The sequence below is a fragment of the Perissodus microlepis genome, chromosome 5, assembly GCF_051167445.1.
Source record: "Perissodus microlepis isolate ML-2025 ecotype Zambia chromosome 5, ASM5116744v1, whole genome shotgun sequence".
Taxonomy (NCBI): Eukaryota; Metazoa; Chordata; class Actinopteri; order Cichliformes; family Cichlidae; genus Perissodus; species Perissodus microlepis.
This window is the reverse complement of record NC_140465.1, coordinates 12,243,991-12,267,664: the sequence shown is the minus strand read 5'-3', so window position 1 is coordinate 12,267,664 and position 23,674 is coordinate 12,243,991. Positions and strand designations below refer to the sequence as shown.

At 41.4% G+C, this 23,674-nt stretch overlaps 1 protein-coding gene across 1 annotated transcript; it reads right to left on the bottom strand.

The window, feature by feature from the left end:
• Positions 1–171: 171 nt before the first annotated feature.
• LOC146386686 (uncharacterized) lies at positions 172–23,387 on the bottom strand. The gene is made up of 10 exons (XM_084927903.1): positions 23,165–23,387; positions 19,406–21,220; positions 15,796–17,839; positions 6,196–6,314; positions 5,710–5,800; positions 4,317–4,461; positions 4,092–4,219; positions 3,751–3,950; positions 3,554–3,639; positions 172–1,251 (listed from the first exon to the last, which is right to left on the bottom strand). The coding sequence occupies exons 2-9, from the start codon at positions 21,208–21,210 to the stop codon at positions 3,564–3,566; spliced, it is 4,608 nt and encodes a 1,535-aa protein (XP_084784029.1). The 5' UTR covers positions 21,211–21,220; positions 23,165–23,387; the 3' UTR covers positions 172–1,251; positions 3,554–3,563.
• Between the last annotated feature and the right edge of the window lie 287 nt (positions 23,388–23,674).

Below are 23,674 nucleotides of genomic sequence, written 5' to 3'. Positions count from 1 at the left end.
GGATTAAGGTAGCTCTGAAGGTGAAAAGGGTGTCCAACCCAGTATGAGTAAGGTGTACCTAATATATTGCCCAGTTAATGTATCTATGCTTTACTGCCACTGAATACATGCAATAGGAAGTTCAATGTCCAAAATAAACCAATCAACCAACAAATAAATAATACACTCAACTTCATTTCATAGAAAACATTTTAATAAAATTCCCTCAATTTCCCACTAACATACAGTAAGTTGATCAATAATGAATTCCATTTTGATGACATTCATTCTTAAACATTAAAAAGGCACATAAAACCTCCAGCACATTATTGCATTTTTCTCCTTTAAACATTTTTTTTCTGACTCTGTTATTGCACCCCAGAAATATCCTCTCAGCCCACTGTTGACGCTCTAACCAGCTAGTGGGTGGGTTAAACAAATCAGGCAGTACTTAATTAAGCCTTGTGAGATCTTGTTTTAAAAAGTAGATAGACACTAATGATGTAACAAAATGAAGAAGGCACAAAAAAATCCCTGGATTCTGTCACTACAATTTTTACTCTACTGCTGTTTGGACGGTAATTTGCTAGAACTTTTCTTAAAGTGCTTCAAGCCTTACTTGAGATGCTTTGTGATTGGTTAAACAATATAAAAGGCATTTTTGTACAGTTAAAACTAAATACACACAAGGTGCATTATTTATATTTCGTAATTCTGTACACATGTGTTTCCTCATCCGTGTATTTCTGTGTTTATGAGGATTAAAAAAAATAATTCTACATCACAGTGAGGGAACTTCTGCATTGTGAGGATCCATTGTGATGCGGTTAAAATTGGATTTAGAACATGACAAGAGTTGGGTTGGGAGAGCGGGTAGGCAATGTGATCAACCAGTGTCCTCACAACTATAAAAAGGCCTGCGTGTGTGTGAATGTAGATATCCTGCTAAAAGCCTAGTGTCATCAGTCCCTGTCAGTACATGACAGTCTTACAAATTTACACAATCCAGGCAGACAGTCCATGACTTTGCTCCAAATGACACTGGGGTATTTGCTCTCCACTGAGCTTCTTAAACAACATTTCATATAACATGTACTTGGCATTAAAACATCACAGGCATGTAGACTTGGCATTATATTCAATTTCAAAGGCGCATTCAGCAAAAGTGAACATCCCAGTGAAGGTACAAAATAAGGCACTCTGGGCACACGATGGAGCGGTCATGTCTGCCGGCAGCAGCAGCTGAGCTCAATGGCAATGGCACGGTGTTTCCTAAAGGGTGGACAAGATGCAGTAAGGTCAAATGGAAGCATTGAATATATAAAACTCATAATGTGGTAACATCAGTAACACAATGTGTGTTTGGTGTGTTCATAAGCCCTTTATACTTCCATAATTCTCCCTAAGCTAGTCAAAACCTGTGAGAGTTAGGGTTAATTTTACAGGCAGGTTAAAAGCACATCAAGCAGAATAAAGTACATTTAGGTACAAAATGTTTTCCCCCAGTGTGTGGTTCTCATTGTGATAGAAGAAGAAAAAAAGCAAAGATAATGGCCTGTTTCCTGTTGGGGTTTTTTTTGTCTTCGCTGTCGGTTTTGTCATAGCCTGCCTTAGAAAAAAAAAAAAAAAAAACAAAAGGGAAAAAAAGGAGAAAGCTCCTGACAGTATTGCCACCAAGTCTGAACCATTGACTCTACTGTAGTATATGTAGTATATGTATTCAGCAGTGCTGCATTATGACTCACAAGAAAATTGGGCCTTTTAAATAATGCTTCCATTCCCACCATAGTGATGCACGGTGCAAGCCAAATGTTAAAAATGTCAAAATGTTCATGCCTATCTACAGCCAATCCTGTTAAGCCCTATAATTATATGCAATGCACCAGTCATAAAAGGGTTAGAAGTAGCAGAAACAGCTGATGAATCTACAAGTCATTCAAAGAAACCTTTTGCACAAAAGACTATTAGATCACTTTTTGGATAAGAAAAAGTCATTAAAAAACCCTTTTACCCCCTACTGACAACTACACTGAAGGAAATAATTATTTGAGCCCCTGCTTAATTACTAACTTTACTCACAAAGAAATCAACAGTCTCTACTTTTTGTGATAGTTTCATTTTAATGGAGAGAGACAGAATATCAACCAAAAATCTAGGAAAACGCATATTACATAAAAGTTATACACTTCTTTGTGTCCGTCCATCCATTCTCTTCTGCTTATCCTTATAAGGACCGGGAGGGGTGTAGTTGGATCCCCAACTACAATAGGGCAGGAAACAAGGTACACAATGGACAGTTTGCTAATCTGACACAGGGTAACACAGAAAAAGACCTAACTTCACTAACTGCATGTCTTAGGGCTGCGGGAGGAAGTTGGAGTAACCGGAGAGAACCCACGCAAACACGCAGTCCCATATGTATGTCACTGAATGAAATAAGTATTTGATCACCAAGAAAAACAGGACTTAGTACTTCTACTTAGTAGAGAAACCCTTTAGCAAGCACAGTGGTAAGATATCTCGTAATGGACTGCAATCCTGTAGCGGCTGTGGGGTCCACCTGGTCAAGAAGACACATGTTCAGGCCTGTCAGTGAACATCTAAATAATTCAGAGAGGCTTGGGAGAAAGTGCTGTGGTCATATGAAATTAAAATTGAGCCATTTGGTGCCAACCTGTCATGAGAAATACTGACCCAAAGAACACCATCCCCACAGTCAAGCATGGAGATGGAAACATTATGCTTTGGGGTTGTTTTTCTGCTAAGAGTACAGGACAATTTCACTGCACTGAAGGCCCAATGGATGGGGCCATGTACTGAAAAATCTTGGATGAAAACTTCCTTTCTTCAGCCAGAAAACTGAAGATGAGTTTTGGATGGGTCTTCAAGCATGACAATGACCCAAAACATACTGCCGAGGCAACAAAGGAGTGACTATAAAAGAAGCACATTAAGGTCATTTTGTGGTTTAGCCAATCTCCAGACGCCAGTGCGACAGTAAATCTGTGGAGGAAGCTGAAGCTTCTAGTTGCCAAGCAACAGCCAAGACGGCCGACTGAGCATGTCTTTGCCATGTCTTTCTTTAAAGTTTCTGTAAAGGGGAGTAGGCCGAAATCCCTCCTCAGATGTGTGCAAACCTGGTGACCAACTACAAGACACATCTCAGCAGTGTGCTTGCTAGCAATGGCTTCAGTCATGTTTTGCTTGGGGGATCAACTACTTTTACCAAATTTCAGCATGTCATGTTACTATTATGCAATGCAGGGTTTTTTTTTCTGTATTATTGGTTGATTGGTTAATACTCTGTCTCTCTCCACTAAAATTAAACCAACATAAAAGTGTTTGTCTTTGCAAGTGAGCAAACTTACAAATTCTGCATGTGATCAAATAATTATTTCCCCCACAGTCATACAGCAATGTAGGAACTTCTGTACTGTAACGTAAAAAATCTATATATTAAAAGCTACAGTAATACGTTTTTACATTTTTAAATAATACTCAGAATCATATTTTAGCATATAAGTAGAAATACAAAAATCATGGCAAGCTTTTTTAATTATATTAAATCACTCACCTCAGTCTGGCTAAGCGTCACTGCCGTGCTGACTCATACGCTTCTTAGATTTCAGCTCTTTCAGCCAAGCAGGCGAGGAGGCACCACTGAATGTCACAGACGATATTTCGATATTTCAGTCATCTTCCCCAAAGATATCTGGATCATTTACACAACATATATTTTTGTTTTGGTGAGCAGCGCTTCTTTCTGCTTACCCTTCTTCTTTGTTGCCTATGAGTGGCAGCACCCGTGTAGCTCCAGCCAGACGGGCAGGCGTGCGAGGAGAATGCGAGAGCTCCACGGAAGGTGGTGCCACTTCTTCATCTTGATGTTCCTTCTCTTCGCTAGCTTTGCTTTCTACGGTTTCCTCTTTCACTCCAGTTCCTCCACCACCTGTTTTCCTTTTAAGTTGAGCCTTAAAAAAAAAGCAAATAAATACAAATAAGTACTTAATTTAATAAAAGAAAGACCCATTTGCATCATATTACATATATTAATAATAAAAAAACACATTTAAAATAAATTCAAGTTGCTCATGAATGCTTTGAGAACTTACAAGCAAGCCTGCAGGACTCATACCAGGAAACACTGGCACTCGCTGGGACGGGGAACAGACTACCTTGGGTTTAGGCTGTTCTTCCTCAGAATCTGACTCCCTTTCTTTTGCAACTGTCTCTTTTTCAGCTGAAAAACACAGACACGAGTCAAAACAATTCGATATCGTCAGCTGTCTTTATACCACTGACGCTTTCACATAGAACATTACAGATACTCTAATAACCTGTGGTGTCCTGGGTCCCCCAATCCTGTGTTTCCTTCTGAGCTAACCCTGCGGTCAGCTTGCGTGACGGACGTGTTCGAATACGCCTCTTTCCCAGATCCGCCTTGGATCTTTGTGCACTGGTGTCAAGGAGAGGAGCGGAGCTCTGTACAGAGACACATAGAGAAAATCTAACAATAAAAAGCAAACGCACTGGCCACAACTGTGCATTATTTATTACTAGAAAATAATTAGAAATATAAAAAGTAACTGAAATTAAATTCCTTGGGGTAACAACAAATAATAAATTATATAATATTCTGGAAGTCACATAATGAATACATTAGAAAAAAAAGATTTTAAATCAGTTATGACACTGTATAAAGTCAAAGATTTCATAAACCACACTCTGTGCTTGCAAACTTCCCTTTATGACATAATGTGTAGAAGTATGGGGAAACACATCCAAAAGAAATATACAGCCAATATAAATATTACATAAAAGAGCAATAAGAATAATTAATAACACTGGCTTCAATCAGCTGTCACTCTTCGTCACTCAAATAAAAAAACAAAAAACAATTTAGTGACCTGGTTGAGTCAAAATTATGTACAAAGCAAGACGACACGAGTTTTGCCCAGAATTTGTTTCAAGCCAGACAAAAACGTCACGCACAGAGAGAAAATGATATGTTTAATAAGCTGGCCGTAAGAATCAATAGTAAATATCAGAGCATTATAGTCAGGGGAGAGAAGAGAAAACACTGTGGAAAGACTGCACAGAGCCAATGACTCACTGCACAAGTTCACACAACTGTATTAAAAAAAATCACGTGAATATGAGGATGAATTGGCTCCGTAAATAAGTTTTCTGTTTTGCTGAGTTCTGACTCTTATCTTCTGGATGCCACTGTTTTCCATTATCAATGTTATGTGTACATATCTATAGCTATGTGAATGTAGGCAGCGTGTATAAAGTTTAGTTGTTGCAAATGTACTGTGTATAAGGTTGGGGAAGTGACTGAAGAAGTCACTTGAATGAGTGATGAAACGTTTCTCCCACAAAACGCTACGTCCAGATGAACAGAATCAACTTTTTGGAGATTTACTTCCCTGGATGATTGAGAATGCATCAAGACATAAAGTTTAGTTGGTTTTGTTTTTGTCTTGATAACTCTCTTCAGGAGTTGATAAAATTATTTCCACAATGACGAGTTAGTGTATATCTGTTACAAACGTCATTGATATCTTTGTTTTGTGCTTCTATCTATCGTTCCATCTACCCGTGCTTCACACTACAGAAAGGCACAAGCACAAACAGATATTTTCTAAAGTAAGTTTGAAAAGTAACAACTGAATTCCATGTCACCTTTTTTGGTTGATGGCACAGGGGAAGATTTAAAAACTCACTAACCTCGGGAAATGGGGCAAACTCTGGCTCTTTCAGATCATCGGCGGTGTCTTCAGATGAGACTTCAGGTACTTCGTCAGGGACTGGCTGTGGACTGAAGAGAACAAAAGTGTAAACAAAGCTGAAGAAGAATGTTCATAGGGCATTGCCAAAATGCTTTTGGCTCATTTCAATTTGTTTTTTGTTTTTAATTTCACCACTCCATTAAGCATATGTGCTTAACTTTGTTGACCACAAGGGGGCACAGGGAGCTCAACTTTCAAATGCCTGACAGCACATTTTAATGTGCATCTGCATTTGGTTAAGCTGTCACAAGATTTCTGTTCCTAAACACTTTCCCGAAGTCTAAATTATGACATTTGGCCAAACAAATAAAAAAATAGAAACGTTTTAAAGGCTTGTGGATTAACATTGTTATACAAGTACAACGAAAACTCAAAGTACTTGAAGATTTTTTATTTTTTTTAAATAATGCAAATGATTTCCTACCTGTTTCTTTCAGGTGTTTGTTCCCAGACTGGATCCTGCTGGTCATGATTAAGGCCAAAGTCTATCAAAGCATCGGTGTCCTTGTCTTCATTTTTTGTGGAGAAACTGTTGGTCTGATCCTGCGAGATGGACACAAAATTTCAGGTAAATTCAAAAGGAAAACACGCAGAAACCAGAGAAATCATCAATTCAATTCTATTTTATTCATATAGCCCAAAATCAAAACAACAAGTATGTAAAGTAAAGAACCTATAGTAAGACAGACAAACATGGGTAATTTAGAATCACCAATTAACCTAACCCCACCAACTGCATGTCTTTGGACTGTGGAAGGAGTAAACCCGCGCAAACACGGGAAACGCATGCAGCTTCCACACAGAAAGGCCAGATGGTGGATTCGAACCCAGGACCTTCTTCTATGAGTCAACAGTACTAACTGGCAGATCACCATCATGCTTCCCTGCTAAATGACATATTTGGCTGAATACCTTAACTTCAATTCTAAGCTATTGCTCTGTTCATTGATTGAAAATCCTTTTTTTCAACGACCCAAATGATCCTCTACGTCATATAAATTTATGAACAAGAACTTTAAATTGTAGAGTTGAAACAAGGAGAAACTAAACTGTGTGCTGAGCCAAAACTCACCAGCTACACAGAGAGAAAGGACCAGCCAAGCATGCGTCTTTTAATGAGCCGGTCACAGAGGCTGGGCTGTCCTCAATGAACACCGGGGGCATGAACATGCGCACACAGACACACACGCACTGGCGTACACACCTTTATGCCTCAACAGAGACAAACTAAGCACACTCATGATGTCACGCCCACATGCTATACTACACACGCACACACAGACGCACGCAAACATGTTCCAAACAAAAGCAACCACTTCCTCGTAAAACATTCCTGTATGCTCGCTTCATATTTTGTTGAGGGGCACATCCCAGTGCTGAATGGCCAGACACTGTCACCTGGATACAACACAACAGTTGAGTAAACATCTCATCTCTTTTGTGAGGCCATTTATTACTCAGGACGCTCAGGGCAGCTTCATTTGCACAATGCCTGTTATCTGGCAGCATCACAGCACAAATGAATAGGCTTCTAGTGATTTTCCTATAACCACACTCCATGTTCAGATACAGAGAAAAAACAAAGTGCTTTTTTACACAAGCCGTTCCTCTGCGATGCGATTTATCCCGTGTCTGTGCCACCTTTATCACAGAGCTGCAGCTGTCACTCACAAAGTTCTAATGTTGACTAATGCTTCCCAGAAAGTATCTTCTGCTGAGTTCAATAAGAAAACAAAAGAATTTTTCAAATATGCAGTTATTCCTGTTTGGGTGAATCTTAAGTATGCAAAGGTTAGAAAAACATTTGTGCAAGAGATAAAAGAAACAGTGAGGCATTGTATCGTGTGATTTGGAGACAAAAAAGAAAAGTTACTTTAGGATGACCCCTCGTCACAAGTGGGCACCACAGCGGGTAGCTCTGCACATTTGATTTGACCGCAACCCCAAAGGGGATTCTTATCTCTGTCTGGAACTGAACCAGCAAAATTTAGCTTGTCAACCAAATGCGTAAACCGCCACACTATGGAGCCAGTTTCCTCCGTTTTAAAAATTCAAAACGAACGGCCTCGTCTTCCTACTTTGGCTATAGCTAAAGGAGTGCTCAATAAATTAGATATTAGAAACATGTTTAGAAGTTGAGCAAAGATATTGCAACTATTGCAGAGAAATGAGAGATACGTTTGTGAACTGGAAAAGTATCCAGTACTCCCATACTCTCCTTTTATCTCTGCTTTGGTCTCCACCAACTCCCAAGGGAAATTTCTGGGATGTTCCCCACGCCATAAATTTATAGTCCAGTATCTGCCATGTCCTACGTTCAGGGTTCTTTGTTCTTTGTTTTATGCTCCCCAGTTCAATATTCAGTATACCGTGCAATGAAAAAGTCATTCCCCTCAAACATAATAACAGATTGTGCCACCCTTGGCAGAAAGAACTGCAATCAAGCATTTATGATAAGTGGCAATAAATCTTTCACATCACTGTGGAGGAATTTTACCCCACTCTTCTCTGCAGAATTATTTTAATTCAGCCACAACGGAGGGTTTTCAAGCTTGAACAGCCTCTTTGAGGTTGTTTTTAAGGCCAAAGCATCTCAATCGCATTTAAGTATGAATTTTGACTACATTACTCCAAATACTTCACTCTGTTTTTGTTTTTTTAGCCATTCAGAAGTGCTGGTGTGATTCGGATCATTGTCCTGGTGTATAACTCAACTCTGTTTAAGCTCCAGGGTACAAACTAACACCCGAACATTCTCCTCTGGGATTTTCTGGTAGACAGCAGAGTTCATGACTCCATCATTTACAGCAAGTGAAGTAGATGTTGTTCTGGGTTTTTTTTGCGACCTCCTGGATGCGTGTTGGAGTGATTTTGGTAAGCTGCCCACTCCTGGGAAACGGTCTTTTGCATTTACTCAGTTCATCTTTGTCCAATAATTAATTTGTTTGATAATATGAAACAATTAAGCATTTTACACAAATGTGTAAAAAATGAAGGAGTCAGAAAAGTCGCAAATTTTTTTATGGCACTGTAACTTAACTATTATATGCTTGGGTCAGTCTTATTCCTTACCTATGTCATATCAACCCTCTGACGTGCACTTTATCAACAGCGATCACTCCAACCCTAACCTTAAGTCTAACTTAGACAATCATCAATTAAATGAATATTCATATTTTTTTTTTTAAACCCAAGAAATCTCTTTTATCCTTCTACAAAACACAGGGTTAGATTAAGATTTAGCACTTATAGTGATTTACATCTCTAAGGGTTAAATGAATCCAGAATTCGTTTTTCGGATTCTTGTTATATGCTATAGAAATCTGGTGAGTAAGGAACCCTGGGCCTGTAGAATCTAGGGCACAAGGGCACTTTTGCACTGTAAGAACCAGGGATGAAATTTAATTTCCACCAAGTCCTGTTGTTGATTGGTCAGGCAAGCTAGTGTTTTTCTCAGCATTTACTAACTTTCTAAAGGTGTGTTTCTACAATAAATATCCGGCCTAACATAAATTTGCATTGTTAGATGCAAAAGCGATGCAGTGACATCGATCCCCCCTTTCCTAACATTAAGAGGATTTTTTATGAGCTAAATCTTTCACTGGATCCACTGCTAATATATAAAAAACATGAGGGTGCAGCTTAATTCATCTAGCAACATTTGAAGATTTAGGACAAGAACTTCTAAGTAGCACACACACCTACTATAAAGGATAAAAGCACTACCTCTGTGTTTGCCAGTACAAAATGTGCTGCTGAGGGCGCAGGATGTGCTGCACAAGTTAGGACAGAGTCTGCTTGATTATAGTTTACCTGCATAACATTTTTGTCATGGTCACTGGAATGTATATGGAACCTTGTTTGCAGCTAAGTGGAGAGAATAAAAGCACAACTTAATGAGGAACAATCTGATTCACAACGACTGTGAAGGAGTGTCACCACAAGAATCAAAACGATAGATCACCAGATTAAGGGAATTAAGCTGGAGAGATAATCTTTGTTTCTCCTGTGCACCCACATGTATGATAAAGTTACAGACAAATGTACATGTTATATACTTAAATATAGTGTAAAAAAATGTTTTTTGGTTCCAAAAAATGTGCAAGGATCGCCTGCAAAATCGAATATAATCTATTATAATATAATGTAATGAGATGGAATGACATACAATAATAGAAATAGGGGGAAAAAAGGCATTAACTAAGAACGGTTAGGCTGTGAGCCAAAGGCGGCCAGCTCAAACAAAAGGCAGATGCAGATATGGAGCTGACACCCATAAATAACAACAGTTAGATAAACCTTGTCTAAGTGTGTCACACTTTGTTATTGTCCGGCACGTTATCTCCCACATACACCACAGACAGAGAGGGAAAGGCCGTGACTGCGCACTGATAAAAAACAGAAAATACAAGCAGGAAACTTCATCAGATATCTCTGTCCTTCCTGAAACACACTGCCACTGTGTGCTGCACTCCCTATTTACATTTGCATGGTTATCTTTTAACCCATGTCCATGGAAATTTTGAACAGGCTAATAAGTTACAGGGAGTTTTGAAGCATTTTCTAACAAAACTCGCCCTAAAAGCTTCTGCTTTGATCATTGCACACAATGATAATGGAAATTAGACAGCAAAGCCTTTAAATATAGTTACTGTAACTGTATATTTTTACTGGTTTGTGTATGTCAGCTCTTACAGAACAGGTTTTAGTGGCTTTCCTCTGCAAAGTCTTGCGACTTCTGATGGAGAAGCGATGCAGGGATCTCCTGCTGCGACTGGCAAAGCTACGGAGCGGTGACATGGCCCTCTGAAACCTTCCTCCTTCATCTCCACTTTCCTCTTCTTCATCTTCTTTATCATCCTCTTCCTCCTCCTGCTTCTCCTGGCCCCACACGAGCTCCAGAGCCCCTTGCAAGGACCGACGTAGGCTGCCCACCCAGCCCACCACCTGCAGCTGGGCGGCCGACAGTTTTCCTTCAAAGTACTGCATGCTTGAAAAGCTCACACAGCTGGCTGCACTGACAGCAGGGTCACCATGGGAACCGGTTCAACAGAGAAACTGAGGTTCAACTTTATTAGAGATGAAAGGATTTTGCGGGTGAGTCAGAAAGCTGGCTCTGCGATCCAGCTGTCTGTTGATATTTCAGAAGGTAAAGTTATATTTTGTAGAAAGAACTTTTCTGACATCACAGAAGACAAAACGTAGTCCATCTGTCATTTGAAATGGATGCTTCCTCTCTCTGCATATTTTTACGACTCAGCTTACCCGAACTTCCTGGAATAGTCTACAATTTGCCGTCAGTGAAGAAGTAAATAGTCCAGCCAGCCATGTGTTTGCAGTGTGACGACACTATTCCACTGTCACATTAACTATGATTGATGTGAGACAGCGGCATCCTAAAGAAAGAGCTTCCCATCATTGATTAAGCATCCATTTAAAAGACAAACCGACTGAAGCCTGCTTCAAAAACTCCTCTCTGTCGTCACTTGGGAAGCAAAAAGAGCCTCGAAGGTTTCAGTCTAAAGTTGGCAATTTACATCCTTTTATCTCTTTGACTAAAACCTCTTTGACTAAACCTACCCACGTACTTCCAAGTTCACAAAAACAGGAAGAAAAAAAAAACATCACATGGGAAGCATCTGACACTCCAAACATCCAAAGGCAAGTACAGAGAGACAGATCACCCCTTTATCACTGTCAGACCTGAGTGATTTCACAGAACGTCAACACAAAGCGGAGGTCTGTGCTCGGATGTGGAAAATCCCGAGGGAAGTAGGAAAGGTGCGGCCTGGCTGGGCCAAGGTGCTTTCTGTACCTCCCTCTGCCGGTCTCATCCGTAGGTAAATGCAGGCAATAAATGAGCCAGGTTTTTGTGAGAGGAAAAGGCAAATGAAGCAGCAGAAAACACAAAGACAGTAGACGTGAACTTTCTTGTCTCTGGATTAGACCGTCCTCTTTGTGTGCCAGAGAGTGTGTTTGTGTGTGAGGGAGGGGGGATGACAGGCTCTCTCTCAAAACAGGGTGGAGAGATTGAGAGACAGAGACAGAAAATGAGAGCAGACATGGGGCACCATGTATGGTCATTCTCACATCCTGCTCTGCTGGAGAGACCCAAAAGAGGGCATGCTGACCACACAGCACCTAGGCTCTTCTTACCATCACATCCTGCCATCATCTGCTCATCTTTCTTTCAATCAGAAGCCTGACTGAGGGTGCACGATCAGCTGCGCACCTTGTGTTTGCCTAGTAAACATTTTCTCCAGTCTGCTTTGTCTAAAAATGAAAAGCTTTTTGTCAGTTTTCAGGTTGACATTAAAAAGGGAAAGAAAAGAAGAAAACAAACGATTACACTTATGAAAACATATAGTTTAGTGTTACAGAGGTCTTTTATTTTTAGCTGATTTTCAGCTGCCTTATATGAGATAAAGTTCATCATTTCTGCAGCACACAGTGAGGAAGTGAAAAGTCAAAGAGCAGCAGCGCCACTCAGTGGTGCAAATAAGAATGTACTCACACAGACAGACAAGCAAAGCCCCTTTACAGGACTCAAGTGGTTGCATACATTGCCCTGTATGTCATAGGTTTGCTTGCTACAGCACTGACAGAACAAACACACACTCACAGTCCAGGGTTGGTTCACTGTTTTCATTAAGTCTGCAAAAATGTTGCATGTTCAAACAGGCGGTGAACCCATCTGTCTTAAATGTCATATCTCTGGCAGCCCTGCTCTCATTAAGTGCAGCTCTGCTCTGTTCACCTGGAATTTGTTGGGTTTGCTGCCTTTATTTTTTTAAAATGCTGTGTCAAAATTGAACATCTGTTCACTTTGCTATCTACTTGACCTGTCACCTCTGTTCTCAATTATAAAAGAAGAAGTTTGGACACTGTCTAAGAAGTTAGTAGGAAAAGAAAAACTTAGATTCAAACAAAAAGTAACACAAAGACAAAACATAAAAGGTTGATGCAAGTAAAATGTATGCAATAATATAAACGATTAAACAAAAGACCATCTAAGACAAAAGGTGCAAAGAATAGCAGCCGTTCACTACTATTAAGGCAACAGTTCAGCTATGTGAGAATAATATTTCACAACATAAAATTGCATAACGATAAGTTTCTCACATGAGTCATTAGAGAAAAACACAACATGGATTCAGGAGCAGCTCTGAAAACAACAATGTCAAACCAACGTCACCGATTTGCATAAAAATTTCATGGTACAAAGTTTGAATATGTAATAATTGCTATATTTTTTATTATTATTATTTATATTTTCAATATGTATTTTTTTTGCCCAGTGAAATTTGCAGCAATGTTTAAATATTAATATCTAAAAACTATTGAAGATAAAAGCCTGAAAATGTATCTTACCATGAAAATGAATTACAATGTGTAATTTGGGCCAGATACATCAAAAATGTGAGTATTAGGTAGTTAAAATATGGAAAATATGTAAAGCCCTATATTTGAGCACACACACTAATAAAGCTCACATCGCAAAAGACAAGTAGTCCCAATGTCTGAATGGTTTATAGTTATTGTCATAATACTGTAAAATAAAGCATATAAAACTCTTTTTAACATGAAAAAAAATAAAGAAAGTGCTACTTTCACTCAACTTTCATCCTGACTTGAGCAAATATTATAATTTGTACCACAAAAACAAAATTATACAAAAAAATGATTTTAATGTATATGTGCATATTTTTCACCTCTGAGACCTTCTCTACCCATTTCAAGACCTACTGCTCTGAAGCAGGCTAATCATTCAGGTTATTCCAGGTATTAAAACGCAACAATGTAGCATATTCATACATATTAATTACAATTCTTGCGGCCTTCATTCACACAGTTAGCATACAGATTGCCTCTTTATATTTTAAGTACCCAATTATCTTTTTTTCAAATGTATCCATTCCAAATTACAGATCCTGATTCATTTTGATACTGAGAAAATCTTTCATCTTTAATAGTTTTTCAAATATTCATGTTCAAACACTGCCTCAGATTTCAAAAAACGTGCCTGAAAGTGGGTCGACTAACCATTTTTTCCAAAAGATATATCCTGAAAAGTAGTTGACATATGAAACGAAACTTTCACAGCACTCATTACACATGTTCAAACTTTGGACCATAAATCTTTTATGTAAATCAGAGATGACTGAGCAAATTTGAGATGGAATGACCCAACAGTCAGCGAACATAGATTGCAGCTGCGTTCACAAGCTCGCTTATTATGAACTAACGAGCAGTGGAACAGTTTGTGGTCTGACCAATCGAAATGTGATATTTTATCAGGAGACGGTCTGTGCACCTGTGACGCATTAGTGCATCATATACCTTATTTCAGCAAGACAAACTCACACGTGTTGTGAAACAGGACACATAGACATGTGAAATCAAACGCATCGAAGCATTTTTGGAACAACTAAACTTGGCGAACTAAAACTTCAAACTGCAAACTGTAAAATGATCGTGTTTATTTGCAGACCATCTGTACGTCAGTCTTGTACTGCAGCTGTTCTGCGACTTCATTGTCTCTGAATGTCAACTCAACATTCAGAGGAGGGTATTTAATCAAGTGAAAGCATCTGCATTTTGCAGATGATTTCAATCACTTTTAATCACTTTTACACTGAGAGTTAGATAAGTGCAATACCAAATCTATTGATAATGACTCAGCATTATGACATAATGACTCAGCATTATGACGGAAGAAGATACGACTCTATGTCATTTCTTTGCCTCTTCTCTTTAATGGATAGCACAGTAGTGCAGAGTGGACAGGAAAGTGGAGGCAGACACAAAACTTTCTTTCCAGCTTTTGTGTTGAACTATGCAACTGATGCCATTATTTTTGCTACATACACAACTTCAATGTTAATTGCCTCACAAAACTCTCAGTAAAAGAGAATATAAATGCTTTTGTTTGGAAAACGCTGAACTACACTTCATATTACATAATCGTGTAAACTAACATCTTCACTACCAACCGAATTTTCTTGCAATGTGGTAATATGACAAGACGTGTGAAATAGAAACATATGACCCATTATCTGACGGGTTATAGCCCTATGGCCCACATCATCACACAGCACACTCTTAAGTAACACACACCTGCCTTACACTCACGTTGGAGATACACAGTATGAACCAAACAGTAAACAAAAATGTCATTACTCTTCCACACACTCATACCAAACCTTCTTCCTCGTAACATGAGTCTTTAAAATGTTTGCGATGCTTCTACTTAAAAATGTTTTTTGCAAACTGAAAGCAGAAGACACAGAAGATAGACAGCTTCTGGAAACACACACAGGAAGTTGTAACCCATCTTTCTGCCGTCAAAACTTCGCACTGTCATCGCACTTCTTTTTTGATCTCGCGCTTACCACAATGACTGGCAGTAATTTTAAGAGCAGAAACATTGAAACGTGCACATTAGCAGTTTACCTCGCCCTAGCCTTCTTTGATGTTTCTCGCTGTAATAAAACAAGTAATCACTTCAGCGGGGGGGGGAGTACTACTGAGATATGTTTATGTTTATGTTGCCTTCAGAAAACAGTACAGTAATTTCCCTGAGAATTAACAGTATCATTTCCTGGACCCAGCCTTACTTTATAAGGCAGTTATATAAGGATAGTTAAAATGAAGGAGTCTCCCCAGCTGTGTTAACATGAGTAATACAAGTACACGCACACACACTAACACAGTCACGAGTTCTTAAGCTGTGACTTAACCACACTGAAGCAAGTACGACAAGATATTTCTCTCCTTGTCTTACAGGAATGGCAAAATGCTGGTGCAGGTGAGGTGTGTATGGCTGCCTGGCTGATGTGATTCATTGACAAAATAACCAAATTTCCTAGTGGTGCACACCCCTGCTTCTGTTCCTAACCTCACCCTTTCTGCATAAGTGAACAGTTGGAGCTTTCATATAACCATAGTGATGTCCACAAAACAAAATCTAATCAAGCGTGACAGAAATACGAATCAAGCTAGAACCTAACCAAATAGGGCTCACCTCTTGGTTGTCTTCTTCCATCTCGTCCTCATCCTCGGTTTCTGTCTCCTTCTCCCCCTCCTCTTCCTCCTCCTCCACATCTAGAGAGATGAGCTGCTCCTCTTTCTTCACGTATGGAGAGATGAGCTTCTCCTCTTTCCTCACATATGGAGAGATGAGCTTCTCCTCTTTCTTCACGTCTAGAGAGATGAGCTGCTCCTCTTTCTTCACGTCTAGAGAGATGAGCTGCTCCTCTTCTGGCTCATCTTTTATCTCCTCCGCCCATTCTCTCTCCTGCAAAGGAGGTGTATTCGGACACTGCTCTGGTTTTTCCATTTTGTCTTCCTTGGCTCTCTCAGTTTTGACGTCCACAGGCACCAGTCCCTTCACTTCCTCTATATCCAGAAAGTCATCCCAACTACGGAAAACTGGACTGCTTTCTGTTTTACGCCGTGAGATCACTTTTATCGGTTTGACTGAAAAATCATCAAATTCTATGTTGATCGGATTCTGTTTGACCGAGAAGTCATCATAAACCACATCCATCAGATTCTCTGTGGGCCCAGAGGTGTTTGGTGAGGGGGAATGTGGTGATTTTGACTCCTGAGGCCAATCTTTAGATTCAAAACGGTTTAGATGTGGCTTTGCTCTGTGCACCAAACTCTCCTCTTGCATGTTGTTCAACCCAGATTGTTTTGTTTCTCTCTCTTCCTCTAGTCTTTGCTTTTCTTTGAGTTGGTCTGCCTGCCTTCTTTCCAGTTCCTCTTGCATTTTTCTCTCCTGCTCCTGCTTCTCTAGTCTTTCTTTCTCAATCTTCCTCTTTCTTTCCTCTTCCCTTCTCTCCTCTTCTTTCTGTTTTTCTAACAGCCTCTTCCTCTCCATCTCTGCCTCTTTTTCCTGCTGTATTTTCATTTCCAGCTCCATTTTTTCTTTCTCAATCTGCCTCCTTCTTTCCTCTTCCCTTCTCTCCTCTTCTTTCTGTTTTTCTAACAGCCTCTTCCTCTCCATCTCTGCCTCTTTCTCCTGCTGGATTTTCCTCTCCTGCTCCCTTCTTTTTCTCTCTTCATCCTCCTCCTGTCTCAGTCTTTCCCTCAGCAACTCTTCCTGCTTCCTGACAATAGCATTCTGCTTTTCCTCAGCCTCTGCCTTTAATCGTTCTTTCTCCCTCTGTTCTTCTCCGAGTCTTTCCTCTATCTGTCTTGCCTTCTCCCTTTCCTCCTCTTCCTGTTTCAGCTTTAGCTCTCTATCTCTCTCTTGCGCTTCTTTTAGTCTCTGTCTTTCTCTTTCCTTCCTCAGTCTCTCCTCTTCCTTTAGCCTCTCCCTTTCCCTCTCCTCCATCTCTTGTTTAATTTGCTCCTCTTTCTGCCTTGCCCTCTCCTCTTCCTTAAGCCTGAGCTCTTCCCTCTGTCTTTCCCTTTCTTTTTCCTTCTCTTCTTCCACTCTTTTCTGCTCCTGTTCTAGCTGAAGCCTTGCTTGTTCCTTCTCCTCTGCTCGCCGCTGTTCTTCAAATTTCAGATGTTTCAGTCTTTCTTCTTCTTGCTGTTGACTCACATCATATTTTTTCTGAAAAATTCCTACTCTTTTATAGACAGGCACTAAATCAGGGACTTCCTTTTCAGCTGTAACTCCAGCACTCTCCTCCTCCTCCTCCTCCTCCTCCTCCTCCTCTTCTTCTTCTTCTTCTTCTTCAGTGTCAGAATCAGAATCCGAGCCTAGGATCAGTGGAGGCCCACCATCATCACTCTGCACGGTGCCAAAGCGAACAGAGCGACGTTTGACATTGTCCCTCTTTGGTACATCTTCACTCAGGTTAGGGGTGCGCAACTGGACGTCAACCTCCGTTGATTTGTTCGCCTCTTGTGGGCTCTCTGCAGCACTTGCCGATGATTTCTTTTCAGTTCGAACACCTTTTAGCATTTCTGTTGGGGACTTTGTTGGTTGTTCAACAGGAGAGACCTTTGACGGGGGGTCCACAGTCGGACTCTGCGGCATTTCTTCGGCAGAAAGTCTGAGATTTGAATTTTTTGGTGTTTTCACTGCTGTTGGAGAAGTTGTGGGCTCAAAGCTGTGGAGGAGAGAGCAATCATAGCTTTTCATTGTGAACAACAGAGTTTTAATGACGTTTTGTTCTTGTTTTGTTTTGGGGGCTTTTTGTTCTCAACATTCAAGAGTCACTGAGCTGATAGCTAGGTGTCCTGTTACATATAGCAGTCATTTTGTAGGCAGATAAAAAACAGCAAACCCTGCTCTAATGTGATTGGTCTATACCACATGACTACAAACACAAACAAGAAAACTTCTGGTAGGTTGTTTCTAGAGATTAACATGAAAGTAACAGACAACAACTAGACCTAGACCTACATGAGAAGATTGACACCACCCTGTGTGTACGTCTGTCTGTACATTAAATACAAAGCAAATGTTTAGCTTAGTGTAGCGCTGGGGGAAACGGCCTATTTGCACCCTGGAAGTTCGCGAAATAACACCTTGCGCGTCGCTTTTAACCAACACAAAAAGTCAACTTTAATGTTAACAAAGTTTTACAGAGAGCAGTGGATCTAATGCTTATTCAGACCAGTGACTTCCACGAGTCTTCATTGGTTTGCTGGCAGCCTCATAGGAATCCAGGAAGCATGTGACATATTTATGACACCCAGCATAAGGGCAAAGAGAGGTATATATCTAATCCAGCTGTCAGTGAGAGCATAAATTACCTGGAAATTGTGAGCATTTACTTAAAAGGTCTGATTTCAACATGAGTAAAAAAAACAAGGTTTTCCTTATCCACTCAGTGATTGGTCACTTAAATAGTCTTGATGGCATTTCCACACAGTCAGCAGTGCTTCAGAGATAATAATGCGTATTCAGTACATGGAGTAGTAGTTCCACTGAAAACTTCTGACAGTGAAAACTCTCAAAAATATAGTCAGGATGCAGATTTTCTGAAAGATTAATTTCCCTAAATGTTATTTAGGAAACTGTAAGCAAACACAACTAAAATCCCATTAACATCCACTATAGGGAATGGCTAAATACCTGAAGCTACGTGCAGACAGCTGGATGTCTAATCTCAAACCTCACACACTTCAGTAGCTTAGTTTGCTTCCTTATCTAACCTTGGTTATTTAAGGACATAAATCTGGCTGCAACATCGATACTGCAGCAGCATTTTTCATTTACCACGCCCGGATTACTTTCCAAACACACTGAACACTGAGGAGCATCAAGAGAGCAACACTCAAACTTTCCTTCCTCAACAGTTCTAGACTTGCACTCTTGCTACAGCTGCTCACAGAAACCAGAAACTGGGGCCGTGCTTTCTGTCTAAATAAGAAATGCCTGTATGTGCTCTTAAATCCAAACCACTAACATAAAGAAAATCTAAATCAAGAGAAACCACATACAACCACACACCCACATAAAAAGTTTTTTATCCAACATTTGCTCACCCAAAACAACAAATGAATCACATTTAAGGTTAAGGCTTCCTAGACACAAAGTCATAAATCATCTACATCTGACCAACGAAGATAGGCTTTGGGATTTGAACCTGTGCTTGCAAATGAATACTCACTTCCTTTTCTTTGTGTCTAATCCTGTCACTGCACACAAACTGCAGAGCCTTACTCACCTTATGGAGCGTGCTCGGGATGTAGCCGGGGGCTTCTTCTCCATCTGTGAACCCTCAGAAGTTGTTTCTGCAGCCCAATTTTTGATGCGCTCCTTCACCCCTCCTATACCGGTTAAGATTTCCGGTTCATCCCTCTTCGGCACGGCCTCCGGCCTCGACGCAGAGTCAAACAGTTGACTGATTCTGCGTTTTATGCTGTTTCCCCCGGTGTAGTCCTCTTTCACTCCACCGTCATCGCTCTCTCTGTTTGAAGGCTCTGGCGATGCCTGCTTCGGCTCTGGCGATGCCTGCTTCTGCTCTGGCGATGCCTGCTTCTGCTCTGGAGATGCCTGCTTCGGCTCTGCCGATGCCTGCTTCTGCTCTGCCGATGCCTGCTTCTGCTCTGCCGATGCCTGCTTCGGCTCTGGAGATGCCTGCTTCGGCTGTGCCGATGCCTGCTTCGGCTGTGCCGATGCCTGCTTCTGCTCTGGCGATGCCTGCTTCGGCTCTGGCGATGCCTGCTTCTGCTCTGGCGATGCCTGCTTCGGCTCTGGCGATGCCTGCTTCTGCTCTGGCGATGCCTGCTTCGGCTCTGGCGATGCCTGCTTCGGCTCTGGCGATGCCTGCTTCTGCTCTGGCGATGCCTGCTTCGGCTCTGGAGATGCCTGCTTCGGCTGTGCCGATGCCTGCTTCTGCTCTGGCGATGCCTGCTTCGGCTCTGGCGATGCCTGCTTCTGCTCTGGCGATGCCTGCTTCGGCTCTGGCGATGCCTGCTTCTGCTCTGGCGATGCCTGCTTCGGCTCTGGCGATGCCTGCTTCTGCTCTGGCGATGCCTGCTTCGGCTCTGGAGATGCCTGCTTCGGCTCTGCCGATGCCTGCTTCTGCTCTGCCGATGCCTGCTTCGGCTCTGGTGATGCCTGCTTCGGCTCTGGAGATGCCTGCTTCGGCTCTGCCGATGCCTGCTTCGGCTCTGGCGATGCCTGCTTCTGCTCTGGCGATGCCTGCTTCGGCTCTGGCGATGCCTGCTTCTGCTCTGGCGATGCCTGCTTCGGCTCTGGAGATGCCTGCTTCGGCTCTGCCGATGCCTGCTTCGGCTCTGGTGATGCCTGCTTCGGCTCTGGCGATGCCTGCTTCTGCTCTGGAGCAGGAGATGCTGGCTTATTTGAATCACCTTTGGTGTTGTGTGTGGAGATAGCTATGGTAGGCTGGGGGGGCAGAGACAGACCACCTGACTCAAACTTCGAGGTGAGCTCCATGGACAGACGCTTCCTAGCACCACCCCAACAAAATGTTTCATCGGTTGAAGAGGATCCATCGCTACCTGAGTGATTCCGCATTTTGACAACAGAAGCTTGAGCTTCATCTTCCTTCGCTTTTCCGTTGTTCTGCTCTGAATGAGTTGCAACATCTCCAGAAGCTTTGTCGTTTGTTTGGATGATGTCTTTCTGGACGAGCTCAGTTTTCTTTGTCTCTTCGGGCCGACTGGTTTGTGAGGCTGTTTTTCCTCCACTAGAGTCACGAGTTTCCTCTTTACCTGCTTCACTAGCTTTGGTTGTTGTTGGGTGACTTTTGGGAAGCTCACTTTGAGAGCCTGGTTTGGCATTTGAGGTGACAGCCAGCTGAGATGTTTTTTGAGCACGAGGGGTCAAAGGCTCTGAGTTTTGAATTTTCGACGTAGCGGGGAGCGTCTTTGGGGCATGAATGGAGCGGATGGTGGTATTCTTCTGCAAAGAGAAGGGCTTGGGAGCGAGGCCAGGTTTGGGGGTCAGCGGTGGCTTGGGTTTCGACATGACACTAGTCTTGGAAGCCTCGACGGAGCTCTCCATTGCCGAGTTGCTGAAACAGGACGAGTGAAGAACAGAACATGTTTATCCACAGCAAACTCCATATTTCCATTAATGAAAACCCATTTCATACTCAGAACAGAAAAAGCCAGTCGGTTATGTTGTCACAAAGAAGACGGGAATGGTCTGGTTTGTCTAGATTTTTCAAAGTGCATTACTCTATTACAGAAGCAAAGAGAAACTAATCAATCATTCTGAACAAACATCAGCCACTATTAAAAAAAAGTCTTCCTGCCACTCGCTTTCATATTTTTTCCCTCAGGTTTCAGTCTTTGATTTGGTCTTTTGATAACATAAAATGCACTGAACCTTTCCTTGATTGTTTCTCTTTTTCTCCAGCTAAAATTAAAGTAGTTAAATGGTAAGACTCTCACACACAGTGAAGCTCTGACAGCGTGTGATGGCTCATCTTGACTGAGGATGTTTAGTGATACGTAAAATGGGAAACTAAAATGAACTGATTGAGAATGAGCAAGATAAACTGCTCTGAACAGGTCCAAGTGATAACATTTACAAATGTTAAGTATTACACAACGATGAAAGTGCCAAGCGTTGAGTGAACACCTGAAAGGAAAAGTAATCAAGATCAAAACAGGCAAGCAGGGAACAGGCCTGGTGAACCGTACCATACATCTATAATACAATCTACAGCTCTGGCACAGTCAAAACCCGGAGCTGGCATTGATCTGAAACCACTAAAAGATAAACAAACTGCAACTGTCCCGAGCAACCTGTCACATGAGCACTTTGACCAACAGAAATGGCCTCCCTCCCTCCCCACTCACAAAAAAAGGGCCAAATTTACACACCGTGTGAAAAAGATAACAGTAATACAATATGTGACCAAATCTGCTACACTAAATACCACAGGCATTGTGTGCAGCATGTCATCTGGTTTGTCCTGTAAGACTAAAACCGGTAACTCCACACCCTGCAGTTTTAACACTCTCTACACTAACTAGTACAGCTTGAGAAGGAATAGAAAATGCTTATGGAGCATTGTTATCAATCTGCAGCTGGTTTGCTGTTTAGATTCCAAACAGCAGTTTTCAGTATGTGTGCACTTAGGTATTTTTACATGGGATATGCATTGTACTTTTTTTCTTCTTTGCTACACCTCTTAAACACAACACCTCTGGGTGTGCAAGATATTGTGTAATGAGATCAGGTTGGACTACAGCTGTGTGCACCACCCAATGATTTTTTTAAATTTTGTTTTTAAGTGTCTAGTTTGTTTCTACCCCTCCTCTATTTTCCCAGCAGCTAAATTCCTAAGAAACAAACACTCTGGAGGAGAGAAGGCTTTCAGCCCTTGCTTTTTTCAGTTATTTTCGGTGGTTTCTGCAGAGCTCGGTCTCCTGTAGCACTTTGCTTGCAGGCTTTTAACTTTCTTTATCTCTGTTTGCCTTTAGTGCCCCTGTTGTCGTGTCAAGGCCACACTGGCTGCCTTTAGATTTTATGTTTAGGTCAATTTATTCTCCCCAGTGATGCTGTGAGAGCGCGCTTACTTCGAGGTCAGTTTGGTCTCAAAGAGCCAATCGTAACGACTTCACCAGCTAAACCAGCGTTATATCCCCGTGTTTCATTTCGGGTTGTTAATAAGTTACTAGTAGACGCGTCAATAGTGAACTCCGAGCCGGTGTCCGCCTCTGGGTCCTCTCAAAGTGGACAAAGAAAGGCGATATAAGCGAAATGAAAGAGTGATCCGAGCCTGTGTGTTCTGGACACAGCTCTTAAGTAAGGATGCGAGGACTGATTATGAGGATGTACGTCAGCCAAAATATTTCACAAAGCTTGGAAAACACCCATTACACTGTCACAAAGGTTGTGCACCTGTCCCTAAACGTACCCCTTCCCATTATTAAGATAACAACATAAGCAGTTAGCTTTTTATAAAGTTTTCTTTCAATCTTTTTGCGTGCAAGTGTGTGTTTACCTTTCGTCTTCACGAAGTCATAAAGATGGAAGGGGGGAAGGAAGCGGGAAGAAGATATAAAAGAAAACTGTTCCTCCGTTTCCCGTGATCGTCTCGCCTGCCGAGCTGTTGTCAGACCAAGTGTGTGTGTGTACGTGTGTGTTTTCAGCTCATTCACACCAACAAGACGTCAGCCAGCTCATACACCCAGCAGACACTCCCTCCACCCGCCTCACAGTCCGAGCCACGCTGCCTCCAGCGAAAACACCAGGAGACCGGAAGAAGCGTGTGTGCACTTCAAAATAAAAGTGCATTAACCGGAGTCGGCCCGGAGAGGTTGTTTGGCTGAAATATATGTTTTTGTTTGAGTATGAAAGCAGAGCTGACAGTAAGAATTGCTGGTTAAAGCCTTTCACATTTGGATCCACAAATAAAAATTATTATCGAGTTTTAAAATGATTAAAACTACAAAAATCTTTATGTGACATAATATGCTAACATCATTTTATATTTCACTGCTTTGCAGCGGAA

Excerpts from the sequence above, each read along its gene's own strand:
- LOC146386686 (XM_084927903.1), bottom strand. The coding sequence starts at position 21,210 with ATGGAGAGCTCCGTCGAGGCTTCCAAGACTAGTGTCATGTCGAAACCC. Across the intron at positions 5,801-6,195 it reads CAAACACCTGAAAGAAACAG|TCCACAGCCAGTCCCTGACG; the intron begins GTAGGAAATCAT and ends TGTTCTCTTCAG. Across the intron at positions 3,951-4,091 it reads TGAGTCCTGCAGGCTTGCTT|GCTCAACTTAAAAGGAAAAC; the intron begins GTAAGTTCTCAA and ends TTTTTTTTTAAG.